Source organism: Parasteatoda tepidariorum, chromosome 8, assembly GCF_982258835.1.
Source record: "Parasteatoda tepidariorum strain Cologne lab strain chromosome 8, Ptep-v5.0, whole genome shotgun sequence".
Taxonomy (NCBI): domain Eukaryota; kingdom Metazoa; phylum Arthropoda; class Arachnida; order Araneae; family Theridiidae; genus Parasteatoda; species Parasteatoda tepidariorum.
In genome coordinates, this window is record NC_141762.1 from 12,191,122 (window position 1) to 12,205,983 (window position 14,862).

Sequence of the window (14,862 nt, forward strand, 5' to 3'; positions counted from 1 at the left end):
ATGAGCTATCAATAATCTGAAATTCAACCCTAAATTATATTTAAATAAAGAAAACATTCAATTAAAGAAACTAAGAACTCAAATATCCAAATTTAAGAATTTAATAAAGTAGATACATTTTCAAAAAAATTTATGATTTAGATATATATAAAATTTGTTGATTGCTAGCAATTGTGAAAGATGAAAGAATAATTATATTCACTGTTAACTAAACTAATAACCAACACTTTCAAATTTATATGACAGACTTAGGTAATTATAAGCTATGTTTTCCTATAAATGATATTTTTACATCAAATTAACGCTCGGTATTGTTTCAAAACAGATACTTCATGAGTTTCCAATTAATAACAAAGCAATAAACAAGAACATTTTATTGCCTATATAGAAATCTTGGTGTTTTTTTATCAAAAACATGGACCTAAACAATTTTGAAAAAAAATATGGCTTATTATGTAGCCCCGAGCCCTTCATATACATAATACCTTTAAATCCATTTAAAAAAGTGGATCAAAAAATAAGAAAATGAAAATTAAGAAATAAAATGAAAAAATTTAAAATCTTACCAAAAATAAACAATATCAAATAATAACTGAGTGCTAATAATTAAGATGTCAAAAATCTCACCAGATATTTTGTACAACAGATCACCAAGTAGCTGCACAGAACTGTAACGTATTCTCCAATTATCATCAAACAACCCTCTTTCAAGCTCAGGTAATAACAGTGTAATGGCAGTGTCAGCATACATGTTAACTATTCTTTGACCAGCTCTCAACGCAGTATCTCTTACATATTCATTTTCATCAGCTAATGCCTATTTAAATGCAAAAATTAAATTAAAAAATCATAACGGATAAATATTCAAATTTATAAATATTAAAAATCTAAAACAAACTAAACTCAGTAGTGCGACAGCACATTGTGGGCCAAGGCCTACTGAGACCACCTGTTTCCTTTACTGTTGGACTCTGGGGTGCCAACGCAGATGTTCCGGTTGGGTGGTCAGCCCAACGTGGATTCCCCAATGATTAGTTACCAAGCATGCTTGGTACTCATTTTATCGACCCACTGAAGGGATGGAAGGCTGGGTAAACCTCGTCTGGCCCGAGGATCGAACCAAGGATTTGAGCCATGACAGCGCAAAACACTAACACTCAGCCAAAGGGCGTGAATTGAAAACAACTTACTTTTAAAATTGGATTTATGATCTGTCCAATGTATGGAGTAAATTCCTTCTTAAAGACCATAGGTAGATAAATGAACATCATTATATAACCATCTTTGACGTGAGGAGCAATGTCCATTCTTTCAGCTGTAGCAATTATTTCTGGCATAAATGATTTTAATTTTTCCACACCTAAGCCACCAATAACTTCACTTAAACCTAGAACAGAAATAGGCAGACATCTTTAAGGAACAAAACATATAAATTTTCGCTTAAACTAAATACAGCAGGCAGTCAGAATTAATATTCAGTCAGCTGACTTCAATGATTACAACGTAAAAATAGCGCCCGATAGTGAGAAAAATAAATAAATATAACCAACTCTATATTATCTGCTCTCTTATTACCCTTGTTGTAACAACTATATTAATTTAATTATTTTAATTACTACATAATTTTTATAAAATGATTGTGGATGTTTGGATAGTGATATTTTATTCAATTTAGAATTTAATAATATAAAAAAAGTACAAAATTTGAATGTGTAATAAGTTTACAAGACTAATTCAATTTGCATAGCAAATCCGCAACAAATATATTCCACATCACATAATGAACGGTAAGAATTAAGAATGCACATCAGTGAAAAAATAAGCACGATTTTAAACTACAGTTGCATTAAGAACAGAAAACTACTTTTCCTAGGAGTAGAAATTAAGAGCTTAGTCAATAGTTCGTAGCCCAGGGAAAAAAATACATTGTTAGTCCATACACATTTTCACTGGCCCATTTACATGTCTTTATTAGATTTTTTTTTAAAATAAAGTTAATAAAGTGTCATATAATTAAAATTTAAAATACTAAGAATGTGCAATATTGACAATTATGATGATATATATTACATCTTTTGTTACAATAACACTAACCAAAAAAAAAATATAATAATAAATTTTAAAACTAAAACAGAATACCATCCTTTTACATTGATTGCCGGTTCAGGGAACTACATAAAATTATTTTATAGTGCCTTGAGTCAAATTCCAATGGTCCCACAGATACTAGGCAACTATTAATTTTAAGCCTTCAAAATAAAATATACTACTACACATTTTGTCACTAAAACACTGATCAAAAAGACAAAACAAAAATTGCATTATCAAAAAAGTACACCATCGCTTTACATTGATAGCTGATACAGGGAAGTACTTAAATTTATTTTTCTGTGGTTCGATTCAAATTTCAATGGTTAGAAGATAACTATTACAGAGATGCCAACTTGCTCCGGACAGCAAATATATATCTTAAAGTGGTAGTTTGTAAATTGTGATTCTCAGTTTAACAAATTCAATTTAGTAGATTTTTATCCACCACTATTTCTAAATAATTCGTAGACTTATATAATTCACCACTTTATCGTACTTATGTCATGCTATACCATTTAAATAACAAACAAAGATAGTCAAATATTTGCAAAATCTACTTTGTAGTTATTTACCGTTTTTTTAATTATTTTGGCGTGTCCGGAGCAGTTGGCATCTCTGCTATTAATTTTGAACACCACCTGATAACTATTAATCTGGTGCCTTTTCTTAAACTTAATTTAATTAAAACCTAAAAAGTTAATAATATTACCTTGAGCAGCACCAGATCGGTCCACAGAGCTGGATTCTGATGTAAGAGTCAGCATGAGCCAAGGCAACAAATCATCAAAACTACTTTCTCCCATTCCTTTCACCATAGCACCCAAAGCACGAGCAGACACGCTTCTTACCTGTCAAGAAATAAAAAGTTTTGAACTTATAAGCATATCAACTAGAAAATAAAATTAAAAAAAAATAATAATAAAGTAAAAAAGCAAGACCTACCTCAGGTACTGGATCAAGTAGTGATTGTTTCAATCCAGGAATTATGTTGGGCAAATACGGAGCAAGATCCTGGGATGAAAGAAAATTTCAGTGCAAACATAAGAAAATAATTTTAAAACAAACTTATTAAAGCTATTATAATTGAGGTTTGGTTCATACTCAATTTCTGAAAAAATATTTCCCAGTTTTACCAGAGCACCAAAAAGCTTGCTTGTACCAAAATTTTAAATTTAAATTAATTCCTAAAAAGTTTATGAATTTCAAACAACAACAAAAATCACAAAAAACCACCAAAAAATAAATAAATAAAATTTTACTCTTAGTTTAAAGAATAAATCAAATGATTGCCTCTTAAAATGTAAATAATACATTTTAAGAGGCAAATACAAAAAAAATCACAAAAAACCACCAAAAAATAAATAAATAAAATTTTACTCTTAGTTTAAAGAATAAATAAAATGATTGCCTCTTAAAATGTAAATAATGATTGCATCTTAAAATGTAAGTAATGACTGCTTTTTAAAAAAATTACACTAACTAGGTTTCCTAACTCAATATTGCTGAATTAATAGATTCGATTTCATAATTCATTTGTGTTGGAAAACTAACATATCTTAAATGGAAAAGATTTAAGTAAAAATGTATGATTTTTTAAAAAATAAAAATTGTCCTTGGGGGGGTGGGAGCAATTTTAGACTACCAAACTCAATAGCTATATATTGCAAGATATTTTACTGAAAAACATTAAGTTGTAAAATAAAATACAGAAGAAAAAAAACTATTAGATATGAAAAGGGTCAACTTGAATGACTTTTTTATTTCTTGGCACATTTAATCAAAAAAACTTCAAGCTTGATTAATTAAGCCTATGTGGTGTCAATAATAGTATTAAAAAAAACTTTTAAAAAGAACTTAAGTACTTATTTTAAATTATATATCAGGAATGCTTACTTTTTGATCTGTTAAAGAATACATGTTTCCAATAATTTGGGCTGACATTTTGCGTGTTTCAGTAGACCGGTCTTGAAAAGCCCTCTGAACAACAGGCATTATTAAAGCTAGGGAAGGTGCATCAATAAAATGGACAAATCTTGTATCTAAAAGAGCTACTAAACAAGGGGAAGTTTTCTTTGATGGGTCTTGCAATGCATCCAACAAAGTGGGAACAATTGCTAAAAAAAAAAAGAAGTAAAATTTAGAAGTTAAGAAAGAAAATGCAACTTTCATAATGCAAACAACAAACAAATTTCAAATGGAAAAAAAAAGAGGGGTTACAATTGAGTTTTCTTAACTACTTATAAAAGAGGTATGTCAGCTGTCAGTATTGGAATTTTTTAGTTTATTGTGTCTCAAAGTTTTCATACTCCCTTGATGAAACTTTTGAATTTGCTTTAAAATTTATCTTCATAATTAACAGATTAATTAACATAAAAATTAATCTCCTGAGAGCAGAAGGTGTAGCAGTAGCTTTACAAACTTTATATACAATTTTTTCTAAAAAAAAAATTATCTTGGCAACTATTTCAATTTTCTAAATTTACATATAACTTGACTTCGGGGAGTAAAAAGTGACAAACCACATTTCAGTTTAAAGACAGGCTAATATTTAGTGAAGTTCACAAACTCATATTTTTATGAAATGTATATAATTTTACACATATTAAATTGGAAGACTAATTGCTAAACATTGAGCAAAATAAAAACTCTCATTAGATTTATTTATTTTTTTGAAAGGAAGTAAAAATTTTGTAACATATGGATTTCATTTTTTAGCTCTGCAGGTTTTAATTAAAACTCTCAGTCAATTGTGTAATTTTTCAAGATCAAGACAATGTTTTCAAATAAAGAAAATAAATTTAATCTGTCAAGTATTTTAATAAACTAGTTTTCAACAGAAAAAAAAAAATCCCCAGTGAGCAGTTTCTAAATATTTACAACACTAAATCAAATTTTCACAAATTTTTACACACCCTTATTTTTATGATTTCAAATTAGAGTTAAAGTAACTATGAACAACCTATTTTTAATACAATATAATATGGGTATTGTAAAAAAAATCTCATTCATTTTTTAATGTTACACTATAAAGAGGTCTCTATACATTGTAGAATAGCTCATATGAATTTTTTTTTAAACAAAACCAGAAGTAGTACAAATTATTTGTACAAGTAAATAACTACAGATAAGGCCAATTTTATAATATAACCATTTAAAAAATATTTTTTCACTTACTCAACATAATTGAAAAATGAAAAATAATTACCTTGAATTTCTGGATTCCTAATTACAGAACCAATCTGTTTAAGAGCCTGAGCACCAGCATTTTGAACATTCATATGAGAATCAGAAAGAACTTCAATCAGTTTAGGTACTATGCTTGGTAGACAGGAAGATAACTGTTTGGGGGCACAAAATGCCATTGCACCCAACAATTCAATAGAACCTATTTTAAGAATAGATATTGGTGAATAAAAGGGAAAAGAAACAAAAGTTCAAACAATTGAAAAAGTAATTATATTACACACATTTTGCTAATATGCACTTCAAATATCAAATACTAAAACTTTTTGAACTAATAAAAATTACTTCAGAAATACTGGGGAAAGTAATAACGGAGTTCTCATTCCTGACTTATATTATTTATATTTAAGGCCACTTTAATAAATTTTCCAAGTTCACTGATAAATTTTTCAAAGATAAATTCACTGATAAATTTCCTGAACTTCATAAAAACTAAATTTAAGTAAAATTTTTAAACTATACAGTCTACATAAAAAAAAATTCTACATTCAGCATACAGAAGAACCACAATTTAATGACTCTTGTCCGATTGGACAAAAATGTTATGTTGGGGACATGAAAATTATTTTCCTGAAAACTAAAATTTAAACATAATTAAGTTAAAAAATTAATTTTGTTAAATATCTAAATTCAATCTTAAATTTAAATGCTATTTATTTAGTAAAAAGAAAAACTTATATTATTTTAATGGAAAAAAAACATTTTTTTTTTATTTATTTACTTTTGTCTAAAAGCACACAATGAATTTTCCAACTTTTCCATGGCAACGATTTTTCCCTCTTGTTCATGTTCTTGAAAGAAAATTTTAAGTCTCACCAACATGTTGACTGCTTCAATAAATAATTCTTCTTCATGAACACTAGATTCTAAAATTTCAGTCATTTAAATTGTCCCTAATTCACAAATCAGCAAGTCATTGTCACATTGCGAATACTTCATAAAGTTGATCAGGCTGTTTTGAAATGGTAAGCATTTTACTGAGTCGAAAATGATTTAAAACTTTTTCTGAAACCACTAACGATACTGTCATTAGAAGCTTTTTTCTAATCAGAACATCAGTATTAATATATGCCAGGGAATTATAATTAGAGAATACTCTAAGTAACAGAATATTTTTACATTATTGACATAGAAAAAGGTGCCCAGGCTGAAAAGACAATAAAAGCAAGTGATTGTCATTCATAGGCTGGTGATGTTAATTTCAAGTTCTACTACTGTATAGGTAAAATTAAATACATAGATGAAAGCAAACAAATTTTTGCTTCAATTACACAATAAAATAAGAAAAATTAAGGAAAAACAAATTAAATTATAAAATGAAGTCTTTTCTTATGAATCAAAATAAGAGCCTCTAGAATGTTTGAGAGAAAAATAAGACTTTTAATGAACTCTTTAAGAGTGCAGGTACCACATACAAGATAAATAAAAATTGATTTAGAAAACAGGATGATAAAAAAAGATGATTATTTAAGAAATATTTTAGTCGATTTATATATATTTACTTTTAAGAGTTCTTTTTAGAAAAATAAACTTTAAACCGATTTTTAACAAAAAAATGTTTCGCTAGTTTGCATACGTAGAAACTATTCTAATAACAATAATAAAGATTAATCATAATTTAAAATTATTAATTATCTGAGTTTTTACAAAGTTGGTAGAAAATTGAATGTTAATAAATAGCACTTCTAATTCCCAAAAAGAAAAATTTTAAAAAAAATATACAAAAAATAGTACAAAAAAATAAAAATAATAATTTACATTTCCAAACGTGTTTTTTGTTTCAGTTTTATAATATTGCTAATTTTAAAACTTTTTTTTAAATTATAAATTAATTGTATGTTTTGTACTATTTTAATGCGAAATGACAGAACAGGATCAGCAATTAACCAGATTTATCATTATTACTAAAACTAACCAGTTTTTGTCCTCCAAGAATCCTCTTCCAGAGCTTTAATTAAAGATGGTAAAACAAGTTTGACTCCATGAGCACTAAGGCGACTCATGACAGCTTTTGATGTATCATCAGTTGCCTGTAGAAGGGAAGAAAAAAAATTTGAAAATTCCAAATTTTTTTTCAAAACAAAGCTAAAGAGTTACTGATAGAGAATCATATTTACCTCTCTAACATATTGATTTCCATCACCAAAACAATTCAGGAGATGAGGTAAGAAATTCACCACATATGGTTCAAATAATCTTCCCAACATATTACAGAGCATTTCAAAGGCAAATAATGCACCTATAGTTCACATTAAACAAAAAATTAAAGCTAAAATATAATAAGATCTTTAATATTTAATAAAAATATAATATTTCTTCTGAAATGCTCGTAATGTTTTGTAACATTCTAAATGTAAAAAATAAAAAATAATAATAAATAAGAACATTTAATGCATTCTATGCAACAAGTGTTTTATGATGAACAATTGTTCTGAACAAGTTTGAGTACATATAGATTTATTTATTTATTTTTTAATTAAGAATTCACATTTGAAGACTCACTGTTTTTTTAAAAAAAATTAAAGCTTGTAAGAGATAAAAAAAAGTAAAGATTTAATGCATTTCAAGCTATTGTCAATGAAAATTTTCTAACTCAAATTTATCTGTTAATAATCCTCAACATTTTCTAATACGTAGAAGTTAATGTTTTTATAACTGACTATTTTATGTTAGGTTGTAGTTACAAAAACATTCTTTAAAAATAAATTCCATAAAAACTGCTAAGCAACCACCATTTTTGATAAAGCGTTTTGAAATGTGCAAGGTCAATTGAACTTCAATAAATTCTGCATAATGACTTCTCAACTGGTTAATTTTTGCATTTACTATTAAAAAATAAAACACTTTTAAAATGTTTTTCACATCAACCACATAATTAATTAGTATATGATTGCAAAAAAATTATAAAAGAAATGCTAGAGTCAAATAAAACAAGAAAAAAGATTTTCTAATTAACACCAAATTACCTTCTCTGTGCTTGTAATTCTTCTTATTTTGAATAGCATCTGTTAAAGTATTCATGATATTCAGCTGTTTCAACGATAAAATTCCAAGTCCTTTTACTAAACCAGCAAGACCATATGCAGCACCTTTCCTTTCTCCATAACTTGATGATCCAAGAAGAAGTTCTAGTATAGTATTTACAAGAGCTGGTGCTTCATCTTTTATAGCAGGCACTAAAGGTGGAAGACAATTTGCTACGGCTTCTTGAACCTATAAACAAAAGCAAAACCAGTTAATAAAATGCAAATACATAACATTTATAACGAACAAGATACAACTTTTACAATCACATTCACATTACAATGCTTTTAGAAGTATGTCAACAATATTTATTAATAGAATAGAAGGATTTTGATTAATTAGTATCCAAACTACCTTGGTTATGCCCCTCAACCCCCCCCCCCCAAAAAAAAAACTTGAACACATGAAGACTACATTCTTCCCATCACTGATGCAAACACAGTTGCAAAAAAATTTTATTAATTTGCACAATGAAACTGGTCAAAAAATCAATGAAAAATAAAAATTAGCTTTTACCATTTCATTCTTCACAGTATTGTGAGGTAAACTACATTCCATTTCTTGTATTAAAAGTAACTGTTTATCTCAATAGAAATTTAAAATTAATGTTTATTCCCTCTTTCGCGTTAATTAAATTATTTATATAATTTTTTTCATGAAATTAAATTTGTGGCAAATACTTCTTATATGGACTTATATCTAATGACTAAATATTCTCAAAACATCTGATTAATGAAAAATTATTGGAAATTAAAAACTCATTGAAAGTTTATTTGTAGAAATCTTAACTAGTTAAAGTTTTAATCAATCAATTTGTTAATAAATTTCCAGTTAGCAAATCAGATTTTTAAATAAACTCAATTTACATATTCTGGGTTTTTGTACTATTAATAAATTTGAAGTCAAGTCAAAGTCATGACAGGCAAAATTTTTCCTTAAAACAAATTATCCAAACAAAAACTAAATTATTTTAAAGATAAACTAGATAAATATGATAATCTGTGGATAAAAAAAAATCATCTCTCATTTTGTTCATACAACTTATTCCTAAAGAATTATATCTAAGTATTTTACACAAATTCATAACATATTTAAAAAATTTAAATATTAAATGGATTTGAAAATTAACATTTAGTTCTAGATAAACTAACATCTAAAATATAAAATATTCAAATTGTAATTGAATATAATCCTGCAAAGTATATTTTGCTTTGTCAAATAAATCAGTATCTGAATTAGGACCAAGACTAATAAAAATATTTATTAGACATGTTGCTTTGCAAAGACAAAAAAAAAAAAAAAAAAAAAAATTATTGTAGGTTTGGATATCAGTACAAAAGGATAATAAGATATTGAGGTGAGTTAAAGTTGAAGTCACCCATGAACATTTTATATTAGTAAGCCTAAGGAATGATCAAAAAATTTGATCTCACTATTTCAAAAAATACTTAAAATGTAAGAAATAGAGATGTCCCTTTAGTAAAACTTTATTTCTCTCTCTCGTAATTTCAGATAATCCAAACAGGCAATGTACAAATTGCTTCAGATTAGCAAAGTCCTTGCATATAATTATTATCATTGTTAATTTATTCCTTTATTAATAAATAGTTATTAAATCCCTAAAATACTTTCAGACGTGCCAACCTAGCAAAATTAACATTCAGGAGTTTCCCTAACAAGAATTCAGGAGATTTCAGGAGGGGTAAAAAAAAGGTGCATGGTATGCAACATTTGGCACTTCTAAGGAATTTTAAGTAAAAAATTTATTAAATATAAGAATGCAAGAAATTTTACACACTAATAGAGCAATAATTGTTTAAAAATATTAAATGGAAATAAAATAATTAAACACAGATTTAGCAACACAAAACTATATTAGGTAGATACTCTTTAAATAAATACCATTTCCTTAATAAAACATTATTCAAAAACCCGACACTGTAATAAAAATACACAAAAACTTTTAAAAAATAAACAAATTGAATAAGTATTTTATTTTAAAAAACCAATTCAATACTAATGTCTGTACAATAAAGAACCAATTATCCGGGATGCTCGGGACCATCGCTATCCCGGATGTCTTAATTTCCCGGTTTCCTGGATCGACAAAAAAGTGTCGTTAATCGATGTTTTATCAAACCCAAATTACAAGGAAAAAATGTAAACACATTTTAAAGTAAGAGAAAAAAGAAAAAAGCACTCCTAAATCTAAAAAGGAAAAAAATTGTAGAAAAATAAAATTTAAAAGAATAAAAAAATTTGCAAGTTTAGACAAGAAAAACAAGTTTAAAAAATAATTACGATTCCTAAATCAACTAATAAACAAAACCAATGATTAAATAATGCAATATATTTCATGGGGGGGCGAAAATAAAAGGAAAACCTATTAATCTAAATAAAAACAACACTTGAAAATTATCGAACCGAAACGATAGTTAAAAAACGGCACTAGCATAAATATTAAAACCTAGAACAAGGCAAGATCAACGGACTTTAAAAAAAAAAAAAACTAATGAAAAAATTTGGTAATACAGTGCAGAACCAGTTATCCGGAAATCAGAAAACCGGAAAACCAAAAAACCGGAACAAAATTCGATAAATTTTCAGCCATTTTTAGAAAAAAAAAATTTTTTCCTCATAAGAATTTAGGATTTTTCTTTCTTTTTTGAAAGATGTTTACCATACCATCATTTTAGAAATAATCATTACTGTATTACTTTATCGTTTTTTCTTCTTTTTAAGATCATTTCCAATTTTTTTTTTTTTTTAGTTGGGTTTAACAATAAAAAAACGGCTTTTTGTAGCGATTCAGAAAACCGGAAAAATCAGTTATCCGGAATAGCGATGGTCCCGATCGTTCCGGATAATCGGTTCCCTACTGTACAAATAATTTTATTGAGTGCAAAATTTATCATGAAAAAGAAAAAAAAACGTAGTGGAATCAGAAAAACGAAACTGCAATCTGCTTCATAAAATAATTGTATGCTTAAATTAATAAACAATTCTCCTTTTTTTTTTTTTTATAAAAACGCGATTTTTAATTAAAGCAGGTGTGATTCCACATCAAGAAAAACTTGCGAATGATACCGCACTTCCAAAGAATCAGAATTTATTCAAAAGAAAAACATTTTATTTTTATTAATCGATGTCAAATAGATAAATATATTTTTCTCTTTCATCTTCTGTTCACTGATATGCATGTGCAATGCATTTTCCCCACCCCCTCGTAAATCAAACTAGCAAACGAAATCATCATGCCACTCCTTTGAGTTTAACGACCTAAAAGAGAATAAAGATCTAAAATCTTCAAGGTCGCGGAAGAAATGATGTTTCTCTGGGTAAACGGGGGAAAAAATTCTTCCCTTCCTCACATTTTTCTCTACTCAACTTCAAGGATTAGTCCAGTTTCCGCTTTTTTTTTTCATATCGTTTTAGTTCAAAATGGCGGGAGAACCGAGCAAATTTTTTTTCCGGATTATCTGGATACCAGATAAATGGTTCTCTACTGTATGCATGAAAAAAAGAGTTGCAGACTTAGCTCTCCGCAATTAAGTCTTGCTAAAGTCATTGGTACATGATTTGTTGAAATTGATCCATACTTCCGTTTCGACTTAAGACATCCTTGAATTTTATTTTATTTTTAAATATACGAAGACTAAACGAATAATTGATATCACGTTGCTAGTTTACGAGCTTGTTGCCAACCGTGGAAAAATACGCATTAAAAACTATAAAAACAGCAAGATACAATATCAATTCCAACTATCGAGAGTACGAGTTTCCCGACTCCTGAACGGACGTCACTCGATAACGACATGTGACGTCATTGCATTCAACTCCACACGAAAGAAGAGGAAGATTTCACCCGCCCCCAGTGTAAGGGGGCGGGTGAAATAGGAGTGTTTTTAGAGGTAACGTTGAAGAGGGGGGAAAATAAAGCATGTTCAGCTACGCTTCAGGCAGATGGTAGTTTGATAAGAGGGGATGGAATTCAAGCTGAAAGAAAAACTTACCTTCGCACTCGCGGAAAAATTAGGTAATTTTGAGTTTGGCCGTCGATCACAGTAAAATTCGGGAGTTTTTCAAATCAATTCCGGAGGGCGGGAGAATAACTCAAAATTCGGGAGACTCCCGCAAAATGCGGGAGAGTTGGCACGTCTGTACTTTAATAAGAAATTTAAAATTCCCTTCAGAGTAATTCTTTCTTCAAGTCCCACACACAAGAAAGGAAGACATTTTATAACTCACTTGCTGAGAAGGCGTCGACAGAGCCTCAATTAGTTTTATAATGATGGGCTTGACACGAGGATCGTCCTTGTCTAAATGTCTAGCAAGAGAACCCATTAGAATGACAACACTTTGTCTAACTGCATCGTAGCTTGAGTTATCAGGTGCTTTGTCCATGAAGTTGTCAAAAACAGGTAGCAATTCTGATAGACATTCCTGAAAGCAGTAGAAAAACAATTAACAGAGTAATAATAATAATACATTAAGGTAGGGGTGCACAACCTTTTTGAGTGAAGGGCCACTTGCACAGCAGGTTGGCTGACGAAGGGCCGCACATGTATTTAGACATGTTAATGACAAATGTAATAATGTTTATTTAAACATTATCGTTCCATTTTTTTTATTAATAAACTTAGTAATATCAATAACTTAGTAGTGTTCCATTATTAGAATTCATTCAAAAATAAAGAAACTTATACTTTTTTTTTTTTTTTTTTTTTTTACAAAAAAAAATTGCTATTTTTATCATATGAACAATAGATTTATCAAAATAAATAAACATTGAAGAAAAGAAATATTTTTTTTTATCATATCATGCAATATGAAAACTCATTTTAGAATTAAATTCTAATAAATTAAAAAAAAAACTGCAATGCCCACAGAATGAAAGTAGGAAAAAGTTTAGTCGTAATTAAGTAATATAAATTCAAATTAAATATTTTAATTGAAGAAAATTTATAGGTTTTAAACAAAAGCCTAAAATAAAAACAAAACTGTGATAGTTCAAAATAAAATTCAATGCTTATTTTGTAATGTACTTAATTATTTTATTTTATTAATTATTAGATTTTTATATCGTAAACATTTTCCTTTTTTTATCGAAAAAGATCACTTAAGCAACAAAAAATTGAAATCTAAACTACTAACAGTGAGCAGTTTAAAAATTCACGTTTTCCGCCATTTTATGAATTTCTCAAGTTGCAATAACATTGCATTTAAATTAGGGAGGGATGTAACGAGTATTTGGCCCTTCTGTGAAAAATTCAGTTGGTTGAATGATCAGTCAAATATTTGGCAAAATATTTTTTAGAAATGCATTTTTCTAAGTTTTTTTTATTTTTGAATTTTTATAGATATTACTTTTTTTTTTTTTAAATTATAATCAGACAAGTCAATTTTGTCATTTTTTCGATACTTTGAGAATTGAGAAGGATCCATTTTTTGCAGTTTTTATTATAACCCAGCCTTTTAACAGAACGTCTCATACTATTAATTTATTATCACTCTTTCCCTGAATAACCAGTAACATAGAAAAGTGTGATTTTCAGCATTAAAGTTTTGTTTCAGGAACTAAAAAAAATTTGTTTTTTTCTGTTTTTCTTTTTTTAGGCATTTTTATTATGACTCAGCATTTTTTTAAAAATAAAGTTACAAATAAAAAAAAATTTTATAGCAATTTTTTTTCTTCTAAAATTATGGCAATGAGAAAAATTTAAATTGAGATTTTCGGCATAAGATTTTCACTTAAAAAATTAAGAACATTTTTTCTATCTTTTTATTTTCTTTAAATAAAAAAAAACTTTTTTTAGACGTTTTCATTATAACGCAGTAATTTTTAATAGCATTTCTGTTGACTTAATTCTTTTTTCTTTACTTTTTCTGGTAATTGAAAAATTGAGATGTTCAGCTTTAAAAAAAATTTTCAAAAACTAAGATTGATTTTTATGTTCTCTGTTTTGCTTTTCGACATTTTCAAAAACGTTCTTGATTGGCCTTATTTTTTAGAGTTAATTAGCGTTTTTCCAGGAAATATTATTCTGAGCATTGAAATTTTAGTTTCAGTGTTGCTATACTGCTAAAAGATTTTGCTATTTGGCCCCAAGTGAACGGCGTTCAATAGATTTTTTCTTCTTTTTGCCGAATATTTGGTTTTTGATCAAATCACAATTCATTACCACATTCGACCAAATCATATTCGTTGCGGAAATAAAAAAGAAGGAAAAATAACTAGGATTTACGATAAAACTGTACGGTAATACCGTATCAAAAAGTGATTATTTAATTGCGTGATTAACAATCACGTGTCGTAATAACATCATAGTTAAATAACGGGATCGTCAAAATCACGAGGAAAAGTATAGAAATAATTAGGAAAAAATATATTTATGCTGAACTCAGCACAAATAAAGCGCGTCAAATGCATGATTTAAAATTTGCATGTCGTAACAGAATAATTGGAATTTTTTATAATACGTAGGAACGCATAGCAATAACTGC

General features: G+C 27.8%; 1 protein-coding gene across 1 annotated transcript in view; it reads right to left on the reverse strand.

Annotated features, from left to right (window-relative positions):
• The window catches only part of l(3)80Fj (lethal (3) 80Fj), an 84,274-nt gene that overhangs the window by 30,873 nt on the left and 38,539 nt on the right, over window positions 1-14,862 (reverse strand). Inside the window, exons 30-39 of the mRNA XM_087149853.1 lie at window positions 12,607-12,801; window positions 8,301-8,547; window positions 7,452-7,573; window positions 7,250-7,364; window positions 5,297-5,476; window positions 3,985-4,205; window positions 3,034-3,102; window positions 2,801-2,939; window positions 1,191-1,387; window positions 628-817 (exon numbers count right to left, since the gene is read on the reverse strand). Of these exons, the coding sequence (XP_087005979.1) occupies window positions 628-817; window positions 1,191-1,387; window positions 2,801-2,939; window positions 3,034-3,102; window positions 3,985-4,205; window positions 5,297-5,476; window positions 7,250-7,364; window positions 7,452-7,573; window positions 8,301-8,547; window positions 12,607-12,801 (1,675 nt within the window). The remainder of the gene's footprint in view (window positions 1-627; window positions 818-1,190; window positions 1,388-2,800; window positions 2,940-3,033; window positions 3,103-3,984; window positions 4,206-5,296; window positions 5,477-7,249; window positions 7,365-7,451; window positions 7,574-8,300; window positions 8,548-12,606; window positions 12,802-14,862) is intronic.